The following is a 24,684-nucleotide window of genomic DNA, read 5'->3' as shown; positions in this document are numbered from 1 at the left end:
AACATCTTTAAATATTAAAAAATAAATCTTTTTATATACCTTTATAAGAATGACCTGTTGCACAACTCTTGAAAAAACGGAACAATCCCACATATTTTTGAAATACTGAGAAACCACTCAACAAACCGTAAAATATTATAAATAAATGAATGCGGACATATGTAAGTGTGGCTGGCAATCGGATTTGTATACAAAAAATGTGTAAAATAACTACTGAATGCCACAGTAATTGTTTAACAAAACGGAAACTGTTGCAAACAAATTGATTAAGAAAGTGCTTTATTTTACTCAAATCAATTGAAGCAATATTACATTGAACATTGTGGTGTTCCCCTGGGGCTTAGCAGAGTCACAAATATGAAAACAAAATGCAAGTTGAAAAAATATGTTGACCCTTGCAAATAATGTTCGAAATCAGCATGAACTCATCTTTAAATTTCTGTTTTACGGTTCATAAGCTTTTGTTTACTTAAAATATTCATGTATTCAGCAAAGTTTAACTTTTCCTATTTTCAAAACAACATATTGAAACGTTGCGGCTAGTTTACACATCATTTTCATGCGAAAGCAATAAAACTGCAGTGAAAATAGATTTCATGTAATATATTCTGGCTTCTGCAAACTTTTTAGTAGAATATGTTAATTTTATGAAAAGCAAAGGGCACAAATTTGTAGAATTTAAAAATGAATATGTGTGCCATATTTAATAGCATATTTAGAGGGGTATGATTATTGATGGGAGGAGTTGATTAAAATGTCTTTCAACTGCAGTAGGTGATCAAGGATTTATTATTATAGATTTAACATTAATGTTTACACGAAAGATGATTATTTTAACAAAGAAAACTTTTAATTATCACCTACTCATTAGTTATTTAATTAGAATTATTATCAACTCCAACAATTTAGCAATAAGAATGTCAATTATGAATTACTACTCTATAAATTAGAAATCACCGATAAGTATTGTTGTTATAATAGATTTAAAATCACTTGTTAAACGAAATATGAATATTTTAACAAAGAAAACATTTAACTAACACCTTCTCTTTAGTTGTTTCATTAGAATTATTGTCAATTCTAACAATTTAGCAATTAGAATGTCAATTATTATGTATTACTACTTCATAAATTACAAATCGCCGCTGCTAAGTTCTATTAAATGGGGTTTTAGCCACCATAATCGAGTAGTTTGTGGTACCTGCACTTACAACTAATTCCATAACCATTTGAAGTAATTTTTCTCCCGGCGCTTGAAGTTGTCCCCAAGTTGGAAATCAAAGGCCACGCATTGTTAACCAGAAAACTCCAATTCCGGACAAAGGAGGACCCAATTAAACGGTGACTTTGTTGAATTGGGGGAGTGAAAGTGTACCCGTGGAGAAAGGGGATTGCTATTGAATAGTTGTCGCAACAATAGTGCCAAGTTGGACGTTACCAAGTTGGTTCCATAAATCGCATACAAATAGCCACATGGGAGCGTTTGTATCGCTCGAACAAAGCCACGAAAGCAATGGCAAACAAAAACAGGAAACGAGCTAATTACATTCCCTGAATGTGTGTTTTTGCGGTGGGGAAGGGGGCAGAAAACAATTTGTTGGCTAAATTATCTGCTAAATTAAGCAATTTCAATTCAACAGACGAAACCAAAGATGGTTTTCTGTGAAGACCTTAAACCAAAAACCTTCAAATACTCGACTCGATTTGCTTCCAAAATTTTTCCTCAACTTGGGGATTCAACAAACACACACACACTAATGCCAAAAGGAGAGTGCTTTGGTGTGCGTGAGGTGCGGCAAGTGCTGCACAAATCGGTTGCTAAGTAGCTCATAATGGCCAAGCTTGCCCCAAAATGCTCCCGTTGGGAGGCCATCCTTGAAGTCCTACTGCCTCAAAAGTGTATATCCGACCTTGTTTGAAGTTGGCCTAAGATTGGATATATAGTATGTCACTTTAATTTATAACCTTTGGAGAAAATCTTTAAGATCAAAAGTAAGCTAATTCCTTACTTATAAGATTAAAAAAAAAAATTAATTAAAGGCTGTTCTATTTAAAATAGAATTTTTGTTACGTAAAATATGTATTGGCACTATAAATTGAAAACTTTTATATCCTTACATTAAAAAACTTAAGCTTCCTACCAGAAAAAAAAGTTCAATATTAAAAACTTTAGAGGTTTAAAAAATTAATATCAAAAAATGTTGATCAATAAAAAATAATTTAAAATCATTTTATAAATCAACATTCTCATTTAATTTTTAAACAGAATTTCTGTTTCAATATTTTAGCCACTGAACTTTTTTACCTTGTTTATTTAGGTTATTATTGGGGTTATTAATTGAAGACTTTTATATTCTAACATTACAAAATTTAAACATCCTACCAGGAAGAAACTTCAACTTCAACTTAAAAATGATCAAAGCTGGCCAATGTAATTATTGAAAGGCATTAAAAATTCGTTTAAAAAAAAGATACGTACATTTCCGGTTTGTTTTTTATGTCTGTTATTGCATCTTGGTATTTGGCTTGAAGCCCGGGCCATAAAAAGGGTTAAAGGTTACCAAACGCCACGCATACAAATGCTGGCTTACAACTGTTGCATGTATGTACATACATACCTTCATATAAGCCGTACGTGTGTTTCAGTGTGAGTGTGGGCATGTGTGTGTGAACTTTTGATAAATGCAGATTTTATTGTAATTCAATATCAATTTGTGTGTATGCGATGGCGAGGGCAACCCGGGCCACTCGTTGTGCACTCCTTCAATATTGATATTGATACACAATTTTATGGCAAACATTTTAAGCCGTCAAAGGGAGCGCATTAAAGTGAAATCAAAAAAGGCAAACAGTTTACGGCAAGCAGATACGTTTCCCTTCGCTTTTCAGTCAACAGCCAGGCCACATTAATCAGGCAACTACGGCGGGCAAATTACATCAGTTTTGTTTGGAAATGTTGCCATTTAATTTAATGAGACATCATTATGCCAAAACTTTAATCTCATCATCAGAGGTGGCTGCAAGAGCAGCGGCAGCCGAGCAAAAAAATTGTAATTATTGAGACAGCGCTTTTTTCGGTTGCAGACAGCCGGTGCACTGAAAATAATTGGCTATTACATTTCAAATAACTATAATAAAACAATTAGCATTTACTTCTTATTAGCTTAAAAAATCTCCCTTAACTATATTCAGTTGAAACCGAACCATACATTAATACATACATATTCCAACCGACCTTGATTTGAAGATATTTTTGTGATAGTACATCAAAAATTCAATAAATGTTAAGTTATTATTTTCTTAATTTGGATAATTGTATTTTTTCTACCAATTCTAAAATACTATATTAATTAGAGATAAGTTTTTGATCTGAATAAAATTATATAAGCAAAATTTTCTATCGATATTGTATGGATGATATTTCTGTGGCATAAAAACCACACAGAGAAAATTCTGACGTTCTCATCTGAGTTGAAAATGTTCTTAAAAATATAACGACATTTTTAAGTTGAAAATGTTTTTATTTTGCTCGAATCAAGTTGAATTGGGGGTATTTAAGTACATTGTATCTACAAATAAACTATTAGTTCTATCCTTAGTTTATACTTATCAAAAATTTGTTAAATAAACTCAATTTTACTTTTCTCTTCTCACCATTTCATTCTTATATTGATACCAAAATGTACTTACACGGTTTTTAAGAACGAATGTTCTCAATTCAAGAACAATGTTATCAATTCAAGAACAATGTTCTCAATTCAAGAACAATGTTCTCAATTCAAGAACAATGTTCTCAATTCAAGAACAATGTTCTCAATTCAAGAACAATGTTCTCAATGCAAGACCAATGTTTTAAGATAGTTTTCTCTGTGCATTTAACAAATTTAATAATGCTATTTGTAAAGAAACTTAAACGAACAATGTTTTTTTACAGTATAGTATATGAACATTTATATAATACTGAATTAATCTATGAGTTGAAATGAAAATCAGTTAATTTACCTGCAAATCCGACCCTTATCAAGTACAACATTTATCAGACATCAAGATAATGTATTCCTGGCTTTTGTTAGAGTGTGAAAGTCAGTGGGTGGTGGGCGTGTCGGGGAGCTGTTAATGATGTTTGGCAACTTCAACTCCGGACCGCACACACACACACATGACCACAGGCAGCCATACACACACACGCACACACGCGTGGGGGACACCTTCAGCATCCAATTAGCGGCAAAACGAGTTTCAGGATCTCTCTCACACATACACACACACACATTATACGTCCATTCACATCCATTTGGCATCTCTTTCCCGCCGCACTCGCACTCTCTCTAACAAGCACTCGAATCGCTCTTTTTTTCACACGCAAAGGCAACTCACATATGTTTCATGTATTTGTGGCACCTGCACAAACACACACATTCACACACGCCTTTGTGCAGCGGCAAACAAACAAACAAACAACAACAAACAAGTAGCGTGCAAAAAAAGAAAAATGGCAACACTTTAACTTTTGAACGGTGTTTCACCCACAAAAAATCCCCCAACCCCCCTCTCTAGGTTTTAGCTACCTGCCGTCCTTCAAAAGCGAATTTTTTAGCCGAGATTATTTTTGTTTGCTTTTTACACTTGGCGAAAATTTGATATAAATCGTAGAAGGTAAAAGAGAAAATATATCGTATGTACAATGTATAAATATTGGTAATTATAGCCTATATATGAAATTATTGATGATCCACTCAGTATCACTCAAACACCATGTTGCATATATAATATGTACTTATACATACATACGTTCAGCTGATAAGTCTAAAATGTTTTATTCTATTTCTCAATTGATAGCCCCATTTAACCTCTTCTCACTTTTCTTAGAATTGAAATGATTGTGTTGGTTTTTAAAAAAGACGTGGCTTCTTTGTGTGATTGTGACATAAGATACTGTATTGAAGAAATATTTATAATATTTTCTTATACAGAACATTTTTTGATTCTCATTAAAATCAAAGATTTTAACTGAACCTACACCGCTTCTACAATCAGATCGGGAACGAAGTTAGCTGGTAATCTAAGTTGGTATTCAATCCAGCCTCGCAGACTGTAGACATTTGTATAGATGGTGGGTTTATTATCACTGGGCTTGCGAGATCCCCAGTTGACCACGCCCACCTGTGCGAGGGTGTAGGGGTTTTCACCTGTTTTACAAACCACGGGAGCTCCACCGTCGCCACTGCAATCCTTTCCCTGTAAACCCTTGGCACAAAATTGTCGAGTGGATAGAGGCCAGCCTAATATTCGCTGGCAGATATCATTTTCGATTATTTCTATTTTGGTATTTTTAAGGGTGGACGGATAATCCTTCGAGTTCCACTCCTCCTTGCCCCATCCGTTAAAGAAGCATGAGTTCCGTTGGACTCGTCCTCCACCCATGTACAAGGCAATTGTTTGGATGTTTCTTGTCATCGTAAAGCCTGACTTCAAAATTAGCAAGGCCACATTGTTTTCTGCATTGTACTTGTTGAACTGTTCGTGTGCAACTATCCTCAAGACCTTAAGATCCACATGCTGCTGATCCTGCGTGGTTGAAATATCATTTTCGCCAGCGCGCACCACCAGTTCATTTTCTGATATATCGTTTAGGATATGAACGGCAGTGAGAACCACATTGGGCTTAATCAGAGATCCCGATCCGATGTACCGAGTAAACAAATCGTCTGTGTTGAGCACGGCCACCACCCAAGGAAATTTCTCCGAACTATCCAGACTTGGATAGTTGTTATGTTGGTTCTGTATGCGAATATTTAACTTGCATTAACACAATTATACTTTTACTTTATTTTTATCAGATTAACCTGGTAACCATATTGTTGTCCGATCGCAAAGCTGATCAGCAGCGGCAAAAGAAACGTGAAAAATAAAGTCATCTCTTGACGATGTCTCCGGCGTAACTGATTCAGAGCACATTGAACATACTTTCATAACTCAGAGCTTGGCTTATCAGAAGTAAACTGAAACAACTCAGACTTATAGAATCCCTCTCGCTCTCTCGCAATTCTTATGGCTTGTATAAAAGTAGATTAAAACAAGGGAGAACGCTATAGTCGAGTACCTCGACTATCAGATACCCGTTACTCAGCTTAAGCGACCAAAGGGAAATGGAGATATGCAAGCAGCAAAGCGAGATTTAAATGCGCCACCTACCGGCGGAAGACAGATTTAAGCGTTGTGTGCGTTAGGGTAGGCGTGACAAATTCATTGTTCAATAGAATAAGTTAGCCGCGCACTTTGCTCTCTCTGAGCGCCGGCAGTGCTTTTCTCTTTGCCGCTAAGTTCGGCCGGCAACTATTTACATACACACACATACACGCGTAAAAACATTTCGCACTGTCTGGCTCTGACGTCATAGCTTTTTTTGCTTGGGAGGTTTGTGGGCGTTAGAGTGGGCGTAGAAAAATTTTTTTTTGGGTCAATCGATAGGTATGGACAAGACTAATACATTTCAGTTAAAATTTTCTATCTAACATCAAAACTGTAGGAGCCACAGTTTTGGGCGGTTTGTGGGCGTTAGAGTGGGCGTGGCACTCTACTGAAACAAACTTGCGCTGCGTAAGAAGCTCAGGAATCTGCTCGCCAAATCTCAATAGCCTAGCTCTCATAGTTTCCGAGATCTCAGCGTTCATCCGGACAGACGGACAGACGGACAGACGGACAGACGGACAGACGGACAGACGGACAGACGGACAGACGGACATGGCTAGATCGACTCGGCTAGTGATCCTGATCAAGAATATATATACTTTATGGGGTCGGAAACGCTTCCTTCTGCCTGTTACATACTTTCCGACGAATCTAGTATACCCTTTTACTCTACGAGTAACGGGTATAAATATTGCTGCGATTTCAGAATGTATTTTGACAAGTAATGAGTCAACAATTTAGATGATAGCATCATGTTTCTTTGTTTTCAATTTCAGTCTTATCAAATAAAACATATGCAACCTTTGTTTAAGTACATAATGTATGTATTTATGGAAAAAATATGATAAGTCGATATTTAAGATAATATTCCAGTATATTAAACATTATTTCTCTCCGTGAACTTTTTTTGCGTCTAAGTGTAACTTTTGCATAATACTTGTAGATGAATACGAAAACCAGAAAAACAAAACATAGTGCATATGTGCGAGGAGTCAACAAGCGTACGGTTGGCGGGATTCAGCAGATTCCAATTAAGTTTTCAATTTTTAGCAGACAAGCTTATGAATGATGACGCTCACTTCGATGGCCGCTCACTTGGCAAATGTCCAAAAAGGTTTTCCTTTCGCTTTCCATCTACAAAATGTGCTAATCATTTTCATTTGCAACGAAATAAGCGAACAAATGGCGAGCACAAGAAACAAGCAGCGCCTTGGTTCCTTGGAATTTTCCCCCATTTTCCTCGGCACCTTTCAAGGACTTTTTCCGCATGCATTCCCAAGTAGTTGAACATGGTAGTGCTATTATGGGAAGTAATAAACAAGAAATGGAATAACTAACTCGTTCGGATAGAATTGCAGATGCCCTTTGTGCTGTGACTAGCATTTGTTGCTGAAGGCGAGAAAAGAACAACATTTTGTTGTCCTCATAGTAAGCAGATTGAAAAATAAATCAAATAAGCCTAACAGACTTATGGAAATTTAGGACTTAAGAGTTTTATTTTAAGTTCTAATAACATTTTTTTTAATATTTAAAAAAATGATTTTTATTATCAACTTGAAAATTCCATTCCAAAAAATAAACTATGTATATTTATTTAATGATTTTATATCATTTTGAATAGTAATATAATTAATTATTAAATCATAAATTCATTTTTAATAAGTATTTTTTAAACTAAATAAAAAGTATTTCCTAAACTTTCATAGACAAATTAGTATCTTTTAGACTGATAAGTATCTTGAAGATACAAAAGTACATTTCAGATACAAACAGATACATCTTTAAGATACAAAACAATCTTTCGGATTATAATATTTTAAACTCGAGGCAAGTTGGCAGCTCCAAAAAGTAGCCCGCCAAATTGCCCCCCACTGAACAGCTGTTTACAAAGCTCCCCTTTGACAGACGCCTGTCCTCAAAGCTTCAACCCGTTCCAGAGGGCGCCACCCACCCATTTCCACGCCTGATGCTAAGCAAGAACAAAGAGCATACAGACTCAAGATGAAACAAAAACAGAAAATAAAACACAAATACGCATGTATGACCTTCGCACAAGGTGACTGGGGCAAGAGCGCCAAAGAAATATAGAGAGAGGGAGTGAGAGCGACTGAGCGTAAGGGAGAATGGGGCGATGCAATGCAAAAATTTAACCAAAGCTAAGGTAAAGTGAGAGCAATGCAGCGGCGAGATAAGAACCGCTGTGTCAGCAAGGCACAGTGGAACGCATTCTAAAATCAGGTTGCAAAAAGTTATATGAAAAAAAATTTTTTTTTTACCAGTATCTTTTTTATAAATAATTTTAGTAAGGGGCTATATTAAAATTTAAATTTTATCATCAAAATTCAATAACATGCTGTTTCTAAAAATAAGTAATAGAAAGTTACAATTGCAAATGCAGCTAAATATTTTATTCAGAAGACCTTGCGATACATTTATATGATATTCAGAGTTAGGAGCAAACATTATAAAATGTAAAGGATAGTTATTATAATATTTTTAAAAAAATTTTTAATTCCTGTTATATGTTAATCAGCAATAGCAACGAAACCCAACCACTGTGCGTCGGGAGTTGTTTACAAGAGTGCGCCGGGAAAGAGCGCCAATTGAGCAACGAAAGCTCTGGCGGAAAAAGCTCCGGAAAGTATAACGAAAGTATAAAGTGAGAATCGCTCCGGATTTTGCTGCGAACGGTCGTCTGTTCAGGTCTGGTTTGTGTCTACAGTCTCCGTCTCCACATCGCTGTCGCACACGCAAACGGGTCTCCGCCACACAAACACACGCGCACCCACGCAACGGAATCACCGAACCACATAGAACTACCATAGAGAAGGCCTGATCAGAGGGATATAACTAGGACACCATGTCGAAGCCCCAATCGGACGCCGATCGGCGCAAGCAGATCTCGGTGCGCGGTATCGCCGAGGTGGGCAATGTCACCGAGGTGAAGAAGAACTTCAATCGGCATTTGCATTACACCCTCGTCAAGGATCGCAATGTGTCCACCCTGAGGGACTACTACTTCGCCTTGGCCAACACCGTCAAGGACAACATGGTGGGCCGTTGGATTCGCACACAGCAGCACTACTACGAGAAGGATCCCAAGGTGAGTTAAAGTCGGCTTAGCCATTCCACCCAGTTATTGATTTTACTCCATGGAATTTTCCAAAAAAAATAAGTGGTGGGGGCAACCTAACCTATCTTAATAAGAGTTCCGGCTCCCTATATCGGATTTACCCTGATTTGGGGCCTCCAATAAAGTTTATAAATTTCCTTTATATATATTTTTTCTAAATTTTTTTTTTTGGCTATTACGACATTTTTTCAGCCTGCTCCATTCTCTTTTTTTTCGCTGCCGATTTATTCCTCTATGCGCTTTGGCCAATGAATTTACAGTGAACCCTCGACTAAAGGAAATCCCAAATTGTTTATTTAAGCTCTCCAAAATAATTTATTTTATAAAATACTTCAAAACTTTGATAAGTTTTATTAAAATCAAAATTTATCATATTATACCTTCTTGGAATTTTGGAGAGGATAATAATTCCAAACCTAATTTTCTATTCAACATGAGAGCTAATGTTCTAGCCTTTGTACCATTCCAATGGTATTTAAAATTTGCTTCCCGTTATAAATCTATTCTATATTTGCTTTTTGGATTTCCATGAAATGAATACTTTTTTTCCTTATCCACTTTAATTAATCGTATATATATTTCAAGCGTTCACTGTATTTCTGCACTTTCTGCTTTTACTGCATTTCCCTCGCTTTCGTTGTTTTGCTACTACATAATTGTTTCGTTTCATTTAATTATCCGCGAAATAACCAAAAAACAAAGATTGCAAATGGGATCAATGCCAAGAAATGCGCCAAAATAATGTGTGACACTTTCACTGCAACAAATTGCAAAGGTGCTACAAAAAAGCCGGCGAATATAGCAACAACCACCCCTTATTTTCCGCTCCTATTCAAGAATTTCACCCCACCAGCTGCCTAAGCAACGAAACTTTAAAAATAGATCTTCATTAAGCAGCTGTCGCTAAGCTACTTCTATATCTATGCAAACATGTTTATGAGTTTTTGAAAATTTCCCTAGGGCCTTGGCTCACTAATTTTCTCAACTATTACCCCAGAAAATGCAGCTTTAGTAATAGCAAGTTTGCACTTAGCATTGTATCCATCAGATACACAATATGTATATATATATCCAAGCACGTGCCCGAAGCGTGAGCTTTTCATTTGCAAAATTTCTCAGCATCGGCAGCTAAACATGTTTGTCCTTGCCTGAATGTCAGCTTAAATCACTTTCAATTTCTCTCCATAAACCCCCCAAAAATGTATCTATTAATTTTCCATTGACTTGACCACTAGAAGTTCAAGCTATATAAAGTTTTGGGTGATAGATATTTTCAATTTAACTAATTTGTGGAAACTGCCATGAAGGCGACACACATATTTTCAAGGTCAATCAAAGGTTATTAACAACAACCAACTGACAAAAATATCAAGGAAAATTTCCCCCATTTATATTTTTTTTTTTCTGTGAGTTTTTATTTTGGCTACAGTTTCGGTTGCTATTCGTGCGCATATATAAACCTATATATATATATTTTCTTTTAGTTCAGGTTGTGGAACTTTTATAGGCCCGATTTTGTTTAGTTGTCCCCCTACATGCAATTAGCTCACGCAACCATCTGAATAGAAAGAGAAATGTATCTAGCTAGTTGTCGATTGTATCTCACGGATACTTAAACAGCTGTTGTTATGCGTAGCACAGTACTTAGAGTTAATTGAAGACAACTTGGCGTCCGTTGGATTCTGCGGCAATTTATGCAAATTGAAGAAAGTTCAGCGGGTTGGATAGCCACACAAAAGAGTTATTTATTTCCCTGTAGTTTTCCACAAGTCAGGCTGGCAAAATCGAAAAAAAAGTGTCCCACTTATCACCCACATGGAAACCCAATTAAAAGCGTTTAGCTATCAGGGATCAAAGAATGTTCAATGTCAGGGTAGCAAAACTATCGCATTTCCAACTTCCTATGCACATATGTCATTTATTTATTGCATATAGGTAAAAGACAATAAACAACAAATGCAAACAAATATCGCCCGTTTGTTGTTGAGGTGTTCTTTATCAAAGCCGCAAAAAAACATATGTCTGGGCTCTAATTCGACCGTAGAAACGGCTACAACGAATTTGAAAGACCCTACACACCAAACAGATGGGAAAAATATCACCACCGACAGTTGAATGACTTCGAAAGCTTTTTATGGATCTAAGAGATTACTCACGGTTTGTTGTGGAGCTCCGTATTTTCGATTAGATAAGCTAAATAGGTTATTCACATTTTTTTTGGGTGCAGAGGAAAGGTCATGCTTAGAATCGGTTCTAGTGTTCGGTAATCCCGATTTCATTATCTTCATATTTTTGCAATTCTTATCGTCTTGATTAGTTTGAAGATTATTCGTAAAGGGTTTCTAATTAATTTTAATTTAACACATAAGAGAACATTGTAGATCTTTATAATTATCATATTTGCAATCTACAAATTTTGGAAGATATCATATGTTGTCACCATGTTTCCTCATCAACTCTTAAGAACAAGTAATATTCTTACTTACATAAATGATCACATGAATAAGTGACGCCACATATTTCAGTAAGATTTCTAACAGTATGTCACAGTTATGAAAATGATTCATAACCTGCAATACCTTCATTAATAATTCTATATCCCTATCTAACTATTACCAATGTTACCTTTTATCAGATTACATTTAATGTTCATGCAATAACCAACACATCTTTTCTAAACTAGTTCATATTTACCCTATTACCTTACTTAGTAAAAATATCTTATCTGTTAAAAAGGTTGCAAAATATTCCTAATCGAAAATCCCCGGATTCTATATAGGCGCCATAACCCCTTTCACCTACAAATATGCACATAGAAACACGCTACCCAAACATTCCGCACTAATTAGCTATAGTTTTGTTGCCCCATCCCGTAGCATCAGACATCTGAGATCAGCATGCGCCAAAGGTATGCGTTTTAGGGCATAGATTACATAGGTAGACTGATAAGGAACAGGATTAGCATACCCTGAAAGCCATTAGCTATTAACTGGCGACACTGTCAGCGATGTTGTCGTCAATAGCGATTGGTGATCCGTGATCGATCGATGATTAGGTGAGCATTGGGCATTGATAATGATACCGATCCCGATTCCGAGTTATATAGATTCATGCTTTGCCATGATGTTTGCCCAGCATGCAAAGTGCAGCCTGCAATCTATTGATAGCCGTGCTGTTGCCATTAACCCAATAAATGCCCTCGTAACATCGATCGATAGATTTGAACTGAATCGAACCGATGATTGTGAATGCCTTCCTCTATTTATAGTTTTCCAGTTGGTTTGCCCTGAAATTACCGGCTGATTTTTTGCGCTGATAAGGTGTTATGCCGTTGGGAACCGTAAAATGGGTGCCGGGTGACCTTCTGGGCAAACATAACTAGGTCTTGGCGCCCTTCTTATCAGGACTTTAATGAAATGTACTGCACTGTACAGTTGAGCCTGGAATTTTGGGACCTTGCACTTGGCTGATCATTAAGGAAATTCACGACCAAACTGGTTTTGAAATTAGTTTAATAATCCCACTCTCTTAAGCGCTGCGATTATTGCTCTTTGCTGCTTTATTGTGTTCTTCAATCTACTTAACTTTTGAAGTTTACGATATTACCTTTTTCGAAATATAGTAATATACTTGATTGCGAAAATCCCCTTTTATGTTGAAATGTAAGATACAATGCAGTAGTAATAAAATATGATTTATTTTTAGATATCTCTCAATCAAAAATTTAAGTAACTTTGAAATATTCAAAAATTTTAAATTATCAAAAACAACCTAATCAAACTCTTTTAATATTTTATATTAATAAATTTCATGACTCATGCTAAAAATTTCGTTTTGTAACTAATGTCGTTCATTTCTCTGCCAATAAACTGTATTGTAAACCAATTAACTAATGATATCCCCTCTATCATTTTAGCGCGTCTACTACCTGTCGCTGGAGTACTACATGGGTCGCTCCCTGACCAACACCATGATCAACTTGGGCATCCAGAGCGAGTGCGAGGAGGCCATGTACCAGCTGGGTCTGGACATTGAGAATCTGGAGGAGATGGAGGAGGACGCCGGTCTGGGTAACGGTGGTCTGGGTCGTCTGGCCGCCTGTTTCTTGGATTCGATGGCTACTCTGGGTCTGGCCGCCTACGGCTACGGCATCCGTTATGAGTACGGTATCTTCGCCCAGAAGATCAAGAACGGTGAGCAGGTGGAGGAGCCCGATGATTGGCTGCGTTATGGCAACCCCTGGGAGAAGGCACGTCCCGAGTTCATGCTGCCGATCAACTTCTATGGCCGTGTGATCGACACGCCCGAGGGCAAGAAGTGGGTGGACACCCAGAGGGTGTTTGCCATGCCCTACGACAACCCGATTCCCGGATACAACAACAACCACGTGAACACGCTGCGTCTGTGGTCTGCCAAGTCGCCCATTGACTTCAACCTGAAGTTCTGTAAGTATCTGATTTGGATTCTTACCCTATCATACGTAAGCTACAATAAACCTTTCTGTATGCCTTTCCAGTCAACGATGGTGACTACATCCAGGCCGTGTTGGACCGTAATCTGGCTGAGAACATCTCCCGTGTCCTGTACCCCAATGACAACTTCTTCGAGGGCAAGGAGCTGCGTCTGAAGCAGGAGTACTTCATGTGCGCCGCCACGCTGCAGGATATCATCCGCCGTTACAAGGCCTCGAAGTTCGGATCCCGGGAGGCTGTCCGCAACACCTTCGATCACTTCCCCGACAAGGTGGCCATCCAGCTTAACGACACCCATCCATCGCTGGCCATCCCCGAGCTGATGCGCATCCTGGTTGATGAGGAGCACCTCACCTGGGAGAAGGCATGGGATATCACCACGAGGACCTGTGCGTACACCAACCACACCGTGCTGCCGGAGGCCTTGGAGCGCTGGCCAGTTTCCCTACTGGAGTCGATCCTGCCACGTCATCTGCAGATCATCTATCACATCAACTTCCTGCACATGGAGAATGTGAAGAAGAAGTTCCCCGAAGATCTGGACCGCATGCGTCGCATGTCGATGGTTGAGGAGGATGGCGAGAAGCGCATCAACATGGCCCATCTGTCCATTGTGGGCTCCCATGCCGTCAACGGTGTGGCTGCCATCCACTCGCAGATCCTAAAGGACTCGCTGTTCCATGACTTCTACGAAATGGATCCCAAAAAGTTCCAGAACAAGACGAACGGTATCACCCCGCGTCGTTGGTTGCTGCTCTGCAATCCTGGTCTGTCCGATCTGATTGCCGAGAAGATCGGTGACGAGTGGCCAGTGCATCTAGACCAACTGGTTGCCCTGAAGAAGTGGGCCAAGGACCCCAACTTCCAGCGCAATGTGGCCCGTGTCAAGCAGGAAAATAAGCTCAAGTTAGCCGCCATTCTGGAGAAGGACTATGGCATCAAGATCAACGCCTCGTCCATGTTCGACATCCAGGTGAAGCGTATCCACGAGTACAAGCGCCAGCTGCTTAACTGCCTGCACATCATCACCCTGTACAACAGGATCAAGAAGGATCCCACCGCCAACTTCACCCCGAGGACAATCATGATCGGAGGCAAGGCTGCTCCCGGCTACTATGTGGCCAAGCAGATCATCAAGCTCATCTGCGCCGTGGGCAATGTGGTGAACAACGATCCCATTGTGGGCGATAAGTTGAAGGTTATCTTCCTGGAGAACTACCGTGTGACCCTGGCCGAGAAGATCATGCCCGCCGCCGATCTCTCCGAGCAGATCTCCACCGCCGGCACAGAGGCCTCTGGTACCGGCAACATGAAGTTCCAGCTGAACGGAGCCCTGACCATCGGCACGCTGGATGGTGCCAACGTGGAAATGGCCGAGGAGATGGGTCTGGACAACATCTTCATCTTCGGCATGACCGTCGATGAGGTGGAGGCTCTCAAGAAGAAGGGCTACAATGCCTACGACTACTACAACACCAACCCGGAGGTCAAGCAGGTTATCGACCAGATCCAGGGTGGCTTCTTCAGCCCCGGCAATCCCAACGAGTTCAAGAACATTGCCGACATTCTGCTTAAGTACGACCACTACTACTTGTTGGCCGATTACGATGCGTACATCAAGGCCCAGGATCTGGTATCCAAGACCTACCAGGTAAGAGGGCGCATAATTTAATAAAGGGTTCTGGTTATGTGTGAGATTTTTTAAATTTTAAATTCTTAAATGTGTTAAATATTCAAAAATTTTAAATTTGAATATAGAGGTAAGTAAAGGGGAGGGTGATCTACATTAAAAAAGAAATTTACAAGTTCAAAATAGTTCCGGAAAATAAGAGCATTCTTAAGTTATCTTTACTTTTCTTTATCTAAAACCACACTTTCTATCGCTTCGATTCCAGAACCAAGCCAAGTGGCTGGAGATGTCCATCAACAACATCGCGTCCAGCGGCAAGTTCTCGTCGGACCGCACCATCGCCGAGTACGCCCGCGAGATCTGGGGCGTTGAGCCCACCTGGGAGAAGCTGCCAGCGCCGGAGGATCAGCCACAGAACTAAATCAATTTTCGATATTATTTTATTATTTATGTGCTTTACTTTTGTTAAAGACAAAGTCAAATTTTAGGCGCCAAAAGCAACAACTAAAACTAACCAAGTAAACATGGGCCACAGCCTCGAATTGTTAATATTTTATTAAATAAAAATCCAATATAAACAATTCAACTAGTTCTCTCATCACTGTGGAAACGAATCAACAACACCAACAACGGTACCTACCTAAAAAAGACCTCAGGAACACTTTCAAAGTAAAAGAAAAATAAAAAACAATTAAAAATTTAATGGAAAAAGTTATAATAAACGTTAGTGGCAAGCTTGTTTAGATATCGGATCTGCGTGTTTTAAATCGAGATTAAACCTCAAGTTCAACTGTTAAATGTAAAAATTAATTTAAATTGAATAAAATTTGATTCGAAATATAAATATGTATGGTATTTTCAGTGGGCTTTGGTGTGGTGAATGAATAAAACTGGCATTTTATATCTTAATCTGATGGGAAATATACAACTTTATTATGGACATAAGATCAATATTCTAAGACAATTTATTTATATCTTGGGGAATGGAATCAATAATCAAATTTGAAGGCTCTTATTAGTCCCATTAAATGAACACAAAAGTTTAGTAGTTGTTTCAATGTAATTGTTTGGATTTCTCTTTTTAAAATAGTCACTAAAAAATTGTAAACGTTTCAAAATTATTTTGCTCTTTGTTACATAATTTCTCTTGATGGACAAGCTATTCAAAATTCTTTAAAAATTAAACCAAATGCGCTCCACAATGCACATAACGGGGGAGCAACCACCCCGACTGATTTTAGTAGTTTACTCTGGAGCGAGTCGATTTGCTGATGTACTGTCGGTCCTCGCCCCGCGAACTGCTGCCACCGCCTCGTTCTCTATCGAATTTCTCATGTGAACGCTCCCGCGGTGACTTTTCCTATAGAATAATACAATTTTAGTAAAAGGCGAGCTTACAAATTCAATATAGATTGTAAACGGTGCAGCAACATTCTTGTGCATCATACGATACAGCTGCTGCACCACTACAACCAGATTTTTCGCTTTAATTTACCAGAAATTCGTCGTTAACTCACCCTATGCCGCTCTCTATCCCGTATTTCTTCTTCACCGTTTTGTGCTAAAAAATGTTCATTCTTGAAAGTCTTGAATATCCGGAAAATCATTCTTGCCTCACCTTCGCGCCGACGCTTATGTTCGTTGCTGTTTGACTCTTCGGTTCGATCGCGCTTGCGCCCCAGCTTGCGATCCTTGCGAGCGTCTCGCTCCTCATCCGACAGCTTGTCCTTGTTGCGCTCCTTGGTCTTGAGGCCGCGAGCCTTCTTCACGCTGTCCACCAGTTCCTCCACCTTCTGCAACGGCACAGGATTAATGGTTGTAAAAACATATTGAAATTCTTGCCTCCGCTAAAACTTTACAAAGAGTGGGTCTATCTCTATCTACTTAAAACTGGAACAGAAACCGAAACTATACAACTGTATCGGTGTTGCCCGTGTCCGTTTAGTGTCCTATGTCTAATATGGTTTATAAATCCGTCGGCCCCACCACGCGCCCTTCACTTACCAGTGCGCAGTCTCAACATCAACGTATTAACAACTAAACTGGGCTGCACAGGTAACGGCAGGTAGGTAATCAGAGTCGCGGAGGTGTCGAAGATCCACTGGGTTTCATCCGGATATTTGGGATGCAGGCATAGCCGATGTTGTAGTACTATTAACGAAGTTTGGCAGCATTTAGGATATTTAGATGGCACTATCGTCTTATAATAATGTTGATAGTTCATTTTTTACAGTTGTCAATCGGATCCGTTTACATTGTTATTGATGATTCGGAATGTGAAAGTATAGGTTGTCCAATTATTAATGTTGATATTTCAAGTTTCCAGCTGTCAATCGGATCCGTGCATAGTATTATGGATGATTCGGGATGTAAAAATATAGGGTTTTCCACTATTTGTTCCATGGCACTCCAGTTCAATGATTCCAAGTGTAAAACTATAAGTTTATCCAGTATTTGTTTTAAGTCACTCCAGTTCATTAAACGCTGTTATTAAATCCAGATGAAATTTTTACTGCAGATGTTCGTCTTCTAAAGGCTCCAAAAAAGGTAGACTTCCAGTTCGAAAGATTTGTAGATTTCGATTCAGATTTTTTAACGTTCAGCCCTTCGAGTTTAACTGTTTGACCATCAGAAGGTAGCAAAGTGATGATAATTCAAGAACATTTTTCCAGAATTCCATTATTTTTGTTGGGTTTTTTAGCATATATATACTTCATTAATTTTGTGGAAATTTTCACAATATATTGAAGACTTTTGTTGTTACGTAGGGCAATTGTGGTTTTTGATGATGTTGCTTGATGATTTGCCTTCATTTTTTTCCTTTGTAGATTCAGTCAGCATCCAGAATAAATACCGTTGATTTCTTCTTCCTTTAAACTCAAGGGGGTTTTCCAATAATTCCTATGACGTAAACTTCTTCCTCGATCGATTATCCTCGGCTCTTCCAGCGATTGTCGTCTTCATGGTCCCAATTCTTGACTTCGGTCCGTTAATTAAATAACTACTCTTAACCTATTACAATTACTTAACAAATTTGAATAAAAAAAAATTGTTTTTTTCTTTTTAAAGATGATCCTGTCACATTGGTCTAAAAAGTTTCACTTTTTGCTTATATATAATCTTAATAATAACACCCCAAAGTGTACTAAATACTTAGAACTAAGGAGAATTGCAGATGAGAACGAGGTCCACCGCATCAAGCATCAGTATATAAGTTTTGATATTTTTTAGGGTGGTGGGTTCGTTGTTGGTTGGTTGAATTTGGAGTCGCAGAGTAGAAGTTGGTGTTGCAAATCGGTTTATGTCTCCCTGGCTCAATCAGAACTTCGTGTATTTGCCCTCCAGATTTGATCGCCATCGTAGTGTTGTTTTATATTGTTGTTGTCTTAGCGTACTTATGTCTGCAACCATATGCTACTAACCTTTGAACTGCTGGTTGACGATTCCAATTTGCGACGCTTTGAATCTACTAAAACGAATGGTTACAAATGAAGTGCCCCATAAAGCAGATGAGCTACGTACCTTTTTCGTATTCAATGGTCTCATGGCTACGTTGCCGATGCTGCATTGAACCGTTGCTTTCGTTGGATACGGAGCTGAGATCTCTCATACGTCCCTCAAACTCCTCGTAGTGGCGATTATCAGTGTTGCCAACCAGATCCACCGTCTCGACGCCATCTCCGTGCCGATTGCGCTCTTCACCGCCGCGGCGCGATGTCTTCTCGCGCTTCCGCTGCTGTGCTTCCAACTCATCCAGGCGCTGGGAGCGCTCCCGGGACCGCTGGTGCTGTTCGGCTTCTGTTCGTTCCTTGACCCTCACCGTATCCCTGGAGCTGCGATGACTACTAATGCTCCCGTGACGCAGCTCGTGCTGATCCTGCCTGTCACGCTCCACGTCCCGATTGCGGCTTTCGCTCTGTCTGCTGCCATTGCTACCGTTGTTTGTCTGCTCTAGCTGCTCGTCCTTGCTGCGGGATTGGGATTCCCGTGGCGCAGGCAAATCACGTTGCTTGCTCTCACGATCGATGTTGGATGCCGCTGAGGTCGTTGTAGACACCAAAGTGACGCTGTTGCCCTCGCTTTTAATGCTCTTCGAATCGCGGAGGGGAGCTAACAAAAATATGATTTTATTATTAGTTTGCTTGAATAATTTTTGTAAATGAATTTATTTTTCCCACCTGGTTTAGCCTCTGGCTCCTTGGTGCCAGACTTCTGTTCGTTGCTATAAAAGGGAGCAGCTCCGCTGGTCCCCTTCGCTCCTTGTGTATGCAGCGGTGGCGAAGTTGGCGATAATTTCTCCACTTTAATGGGAGTGCTAGGTGCACCAGCACTGGCTGGCGACTCCTTGCTGGACCTCTCGGCCATCTGATGGAAATCGCTCTCCTTCAGCATGTGCGGAGTCTTCAGCTTCAGCTGGCCAATGTAGCTAGAGGCAATGGCATACAGATCCGGCCGTTTTGTCTTCTCCTCCTCGCGCACCTTGTCCACCTTACGCTCGATGATTTGAGCCAGTTTGGCAAGGACCGGATAGTGAGGCAGGATTCGCATCAGGATGATTAGTGCATTTCGGATCTGCATGAAGTCCTTCGAGTCCAAGCAAAAGACTATCGCTTTGGTGATCTTGTAGTGCCACTTGTGGCACACATGGCGGTAGTTCTCGTAACCAACGTGATCGTTAGCCTCTGAGAACTGATTGCTCACACGGAACTTGGTCACGAAACCAGGATAGTTGGCGCACTCTTTGTTGAAAACAGCCTGATCCGCATGCCATCGCATCACAGTCTCTAACATGGCGCACAGGAAGCGACCATACCGCGTCGCCTCGCCCTCTGTGCACGAAGTAACCGAATAAGTGATGTCGCAGAAGATCTAGAACATAAAAAAAAAAGTGAGCTATTGTATAATACGAAGGTATATTCAGTAACATTTACCCGATCGTAGCAGAGCAAGGTAGAAAAGTTTGAAGTCTTGAGGTTGTGTATAGCGTGCACGAACTTGGCGCAGTACAGTGCATCCAGAGCAGTAAAGGTGCAACGCGGGAAAAGGCAGAGCTGCAGGAACTGCGTGATTGTGTCGTTCTTGGCCGACTTGGCGGATCGAAGCAGGAACCAACTATCCTTCTGCTCCTGCAACCGCTGCGAGATCTTGTCCACGTGCTCGTGCTGCTTCTTGCGCTCGTCATTCAACTTCTCCATTAGCGCGATGTACCGCTCCTGTTCCTTCTTGTTCTTAGATTGGTTCGAGTCCTTGCCCTCGGCCGCCTGCTGTGCCAGCTGTTTCAGCTTTCCAATCTCCCGCTGATAGCTGTCGTTCGGAACATGCAGGTCGTACATGCTCAGACTCCAAAAGGTTACCAGGAACTGCGGACTGATGTCCTCCCAAACCTTGGCGCTGTGCAGTGGTCGAACAGACTCCACGATCGGGTTCATGATCAGCTGCGTGGCCTCCAAATACTTTTGCAGCTTTTGGGTCGTGGTCAGCTTCTTGGCGTTCGGATCAGCCTTGCGCAGTTGGTCGTATTTTTGCTGTAAAAAAGTTAAAAGGTTAAAAATATGAACCATAATTATTTTTGACAGACTTACATTGATTTGATGAGTGAACATGGGCCTAGCCAGGAAGAAAGCCACATCTGTATTGATGTGGTACTCCCGCAGCATGGTTATAATAGAGGGCAACCGCTCCACGTACTCATCAACCGAATAAGTGGACCCTAGGAAGGTACCAAACTGGACAAGGGTGTCCTGGCACTGATCATAGAGATTTCCCACCAACTTTAAATGACTTTGCGCCGCCGTCTCGCGATAAATTACGCAGTGCTTTTGCTGGGCCATCAATAGGCAAATGGCCACGGCGAGATCATTGTTGGCCAAGGCCTCCTTCAAGCGATTAGACGACTTTTTCGTATTCCTCACTTGGCTAAAGTAACCAGCCTGTAATAAGAAGGAAACTCGTTAAGATATAGTACTTCAAAGTATATTAGATATTTACCTCTCCCCTGAGCTGTTCCCCACCACACATGGCCTGCAACTGATCATTTGTCATCTCCTCACAGGACTCCACACCCGCCATCTTGTGCACAATCTCCCGCAATATGAGTAGGTCCAGGCTCTTCTGTGACTTCAGCTGATTAGCCACATATTGCAGCAATCCACTCAGCTCGATGCTGTACTTTTTGTAAATGGTGCCGCAGAAGGAGGCCAAGCTTTGAAGCCACAAGGATAAAGAGGTGCCATCATCCTTGAACCTGAGACGACCCGTTATCGTCAGGGACTCGATGATGCAGTAGCCCAGACAGTCAAAGGACAGGGCAGTAAGATACTTGAGCATGTCACAGACGGGCCCGATGAGATTGTCATAGATTTGTATTTGCAATAGGATCTGTTGCAATGGATAAGGAAATTAAGAAAATGCGATTGGCAAAATAGTTTATATTAAACTCACATAATCGAACAGCAGTCCTGGGGCACAATGGCTGTACTTGCCAACCAGGCGACCCAGCTGTTTCACGTTCTCCTTGCTTACTCGCTTCATCAGCGCCTTGATATCCCGCTGAGCCAATCCACACCGCCTAATCAAATTCGGATGCAGCTGGTAGCTATCGTTCTTCCAACGTGCATACAAACTGTAACGGAAATGGTACGGGAAATACTTGAGCACCGCCCAAATCTCCTCGGACATCGAGCAGTTGTTGTCCAGGTAGAGAAGAGAGGGTAGAATGCAGGCGTCTAGCGAGCTCATAATGTCATAGTAGTGCTGCTCTGCCTCCGAATTTGGAGGTGGTCCATTCAAGCTATCCACGCCCATCTCCACTACTAATTTTCGCATAATGCGTATTAACTTGTACATCAGCACTGTATCGTAGTGCATGGCGGGTCCCAAGACATTAGCCATCGGCCAGGTGTACTTCCGCAAATCGCTGAACTCCTTTGCCTGCATCTTGGCCAACAACTTGGTATCGTCGTACAAGCGATTTCGACTCTGTCTCCTTCCGGCGGGTGCTTTAAAGCACTTCTTATAGTAGATGTTCTCCACGGACAGGTGAATCAGATCAGCAATCGCACGTGCAATAGGTTCCTGAAGTACTACAGCCTGCTCCGGGAGCTTCTGGATGATCTTGTAGGCGTTCTCCCAGTCACCAACTTTAAGTAGAGCCTCGCAGAGACCAAACTTTTGATTGGCATTGTATTTTTCCTGGGAAAAATTGTAATGTTAGTAGTGTCGCCCCTTTTAGTAGCTTTTACCAACTTTACCTCATTAAATTTCTTAACCGAGGGCGGCGGTGGGGGATCCTTTTCGTCATCCTTCTTATTGGTTTGGATGAGGTTGAGCTTGCGCACCATTTCCCTGGCATCCGCCAACTCCTCTTCCCAATCTGCCTTGATGCTTCCGTCGTTTGGAGTCAACCACACATAGACATCGTTAAGCGCAATGACGCCGTGCTTTAGCAAAAGGGCGCAAACATGATATAAGGAGCGGGGCGTCCGGGAGTCCTTAAAGTGGCAGAACTTGTACCCGAGGACCTCGCAAATTATGGCACCGGTGGGCATGTAGCTGCGCAGCAGGGGAATAAATAAGTTCCAGCGATCTGGTCGGGTCTCAAATGACTCGATAATAATGTCCAGAACGCGATTGGGATCCAGGTTGAAGCAGCCTAAGAAAGGGATTTAATCAATATATATAAATCTTTCTATTAGACCTATTATCTATGTGGGTCTATTACACTGCTATTAGTTAGACCCAAGATGTAAAAGCAAATGTATTACCTATAAGGGATTTAATGATGTCCATAATGCTCTCTGGCGTAGTATTCTCGTCAAATTCTTGATTGAGCTCTGTAATAAGCTTGGCAAAGCCTTCGCTCTCCTCACGGAAAAGGTTAAAGCGACGCTGCTTGTAGCTTAAAAATGGGAATGAAAAATTACATAGTAAATCAACCAGAAATTACTGTTATAATACATACTACAACTTGGTTTTGACCTTGATGAACTTAGAGTAGAAGCTCTTGTTCTTGACAATTCCCGCCTCCTGCAGCGTATCGATTTCCAATCGCTCCTTCAGCAGACTTTCTGGAACCACCTTGTCCAAGTCCTTGACCAGTTGCACGAAGGCATGTCGCACCTCTTGAAAGTCATCAGTAATGAGAGAGGTTTCACTGTCCAGAATGTTTATTACGTCCACTATAAGGCTGGGAAAGTCCGCATGGAGGGCCTGTGAAAAAGGTATATATTGGATTAATTATAAGCCATTAAGGTAAATAAGAAGAACTTGTTATATGTTCTATATACTATTTTCAAAACTATGATATACATTTTATTTGAAAACAATCCATTTGAATTTCAACATAAACCGCTAACAAATCATTTCAGCAAAGTGATTTCAATAGTAAGTAATGTTTTTTAGAAAGACGTGGGAAGCCCTATAAATAATCCCCACTCACCACGACTTCCAGGAGCAGATGGAGCACCAGGTCCTTCTTGTGGGTGTGGCGCAGGGCCTGCCAAAGGAGCTGGTAAATGGCATGGGAGATGCCCTGCTTGAACTCCCCGTTCTGGTCGTAGACGGGCGTATCCGTCGCATCCTGCAGCTCCTGCTTGAGGTACTTCAGGCTAGAAGTAAACGTTTAATTTAGCTAGGTGATATGGAAGAACACACAGTGGGTCCAAACAGTCGACACAAGAGCGCGCGCGAATATCCAGCAGCAGGACACAGACTGATGGCAGCCACTGTGCTGCGAGTGTGTGTGCGCGTTTGCATATATGTATATCTCTGGGTGCGTTTGTATCGGTGTCTGAGCGTGGAACCACACACGTACAATTCGCTCCGTCCGGATTTGTCGAAGTGCTTGAAGATGTCCAGATTGAGGGAGCCGGGATCCTTGCCGCCCGATCCGCTGGCAGCTCCTCCATTTGTGTCCGACGACTCGGAAGTCCGGTTTTCCGCCGTCGCCGCACCATCGCCTCCGCCACCGCCACCGCCACCATCCTGCGTTGCCGTAACGCTCTTCAGCTTCTTGAGCCGCCGTATCCGCTCTGTGGATCTCTGCATCCTCGGATCTGGTGGAACACGCGGGCGCTTTGCTGGGGGGGCTGGTTTTTGCTCCCGAATCGATTAGATCGCTGTACTAGTTGCAATATTTCCACAAATTTTCACACTTTATGTTGAAGCAGTGCCACAGTGTGACCGTTTCGCGGCGAATCTAAATGCCAGGCGTCGAGCCGAAAATGTCCTACGACTTCCGAAGTCGGCTGACCTTATTT

At 40.9% G+C, this 24,684-nt stretch overlaps 3 protein-coding genes across 6 annotated transcripts; 1 reads left to right on the top strand and 2 right to left on the bottom strand.

Moving 5' to 3' along the window:
* Positions 1-4,908: 4,908 nt before the first annotated feature.
* LOC119546856 (phenoloxidase-activating factor 2) lies at positions 4,909-5,977 on the bottom strand. Its single transcript, XM_037853456.1, has 2 exons — positions 5,847-5,977; positions 4,909-5,781 (listed from the first exon to the last, which is right to left on the bottom strand). Exons 1-2 carry the CDS (start codon positions 5,916-5,918, stop codon positions 5,017-5,019), a joined length of 837 nt encoding a protein of 278 aa, XP_037709384.1. The 5' UTR covers positions 5,919-5,977; the 3' UTR covers positions 4,909-5,016.
* Positions 5,978-8,860: 2,883 nt separating this feature from the next.
* LOC119548408 (glycogen phosphorylase) lies at positions 8,861-16,013 on the top strand. Its single transcript, XM_037855647.1, has 4 exons — positions 8,861-9,295; positions 13,242-13,770; positions 13,842-15,448; positions 15,693-16,013. Exons 1-4 carry the CDS (start codon positions 9,053-9,055, stop codon positions 15,846-15,848), a joined length of 2,535 nt encoding a protein of 844 aa, XP_037711575.1. The 5' UTR covers positions 8,861-9,052; the 3' UTR covers positions 15,849-16,013.
* A 319-nt stretch (positions 16,014-16,332) lies between these two features.
* Positions 16,333-24,627, bottom strand: LOC119548407 (THO complex subunit 2). Of its 4 annotated transcripts, none has more exons than XM_037855645.1 (15): positions 24,240-24,626; positions 23,865-24,033; positions 23,388-23,635; positions 23,191-23,324; positions 22,678-23,078; positions 21,869-22,618; positions 21,416-21,805; positions 21,010-21,357; positions 20,359-20,952; positions 19,606-20,296; positions 18,950-19,537; positions 18,850-18,896; positions 17,046-17,220; positions 16,945-16,988; positions 16,333-16,787 (listed from the first exon to the last, which is right to left on the bottom strand). In XM_037855645.1, exons 1-15 carry the CDS (start codon positions 24,470-24,472, stop codon positions 16,665-16,667), a joined length of 4,935 nt encoding a protein of 1,644 aa, XP_037711573.1. In that variant the 5' UTR covers positions 24,473-24,626; the 3' UTR covers positions 16,333-16,664. The 4 variants fall into 4 exon arrangements, 2 of the variants coding, with proteins under 2 accessions (XP_037711573.1, XP_037711574.1); XM_037855646.1 differs by having other exon boundaries at positions 18,850-18,893; XR_005219293.1 differs by lacking the exons at positions 16,333-16,787; positions 16,945-16,988 and having other exon boundaries at positions 17,079-17,220; positions 17,432-18,896; positions 24,240-24,627.
* Between the last annotated feature and the right edge of the window lie 57 nt (positions 24,628-24,684).

The sequence above is a fragment of the Drosophila subpulchrella genome, chromosome 2L (genome assembly GCF_014743375.2).
Source record: "Drosophila subpulchrella strain 33 F10 #4 breed RU33 chromosome 2L, RU_Dsub_v1.1 Primary Assembly, whole genome shotgun sequence".
NCBI lineage: Eukaryota > Metazoa > Arthropoda > Insecta > Diptera > Drosophilidae > Drosophila > Drosophila subpulchrella.
This window is presented reverse-complemented; position numbering and strand designations above follow the sequence as displayed.

Bases quoted from the DNA above. Each gene is read 5' to 3' on its own strand.
- LOC119546856 (XM_037853456.1), bottom strand. From the start codon at position 5,918: ATGACTTTATTTTTCACGTTTCTTTTGCCGCTGCTGATCAGCTTTGCG. The intron at 5,782-5,846 runs GTTAATCTGATA...ATTCGCATACAG, and splicing joins GACAACAATATGGTTACCAG to AACCAACATAACAACTATCC.
- LOC119548408 (XM_037855647.1), top strand. From the start codon at position 9,053: ATGTCGAAGCCCCAATCGGACGCCGATCGGCGCAAGCAGATCTCGGTG. The intron at 9,296-13,241 runs GTGAGTTAAAGT...CTATCATTTTAG, and splicing joins ACTACGAGAAGGATCCCAAG to CGCGTCTACTACCTGTCGCT. The intron at 13,771-13,841 runs GTAAGTATCTGA...ATGCCTTTCCAG, and splicing joins TGACTTCAACCTGAAGTTCT to TCAACGATGGTGACTACATC.
- LOC119548407 (XM_037855645.1), bottom strand. From the start codon at position 24,472: ATGCAGAGATCCACAGAGCGGATACGGCGGCTCAAGAAGCTGAAGAGC. The intron at 24,034-24,239 runs GTACGTGTGTGG...GTTTACTTCTAG, and splicing joins AAATCCGGACGGAGCGAATT to CCTGAAGTACCTCAAGCAGG. The intron at 21,358-21,415 runs GTAAATATCTAA...TTCTTATTACAG, and splicing joins GGGAACAGCTCAGGGGAGAG to GCTGGTTACTTTAGCCAAGT.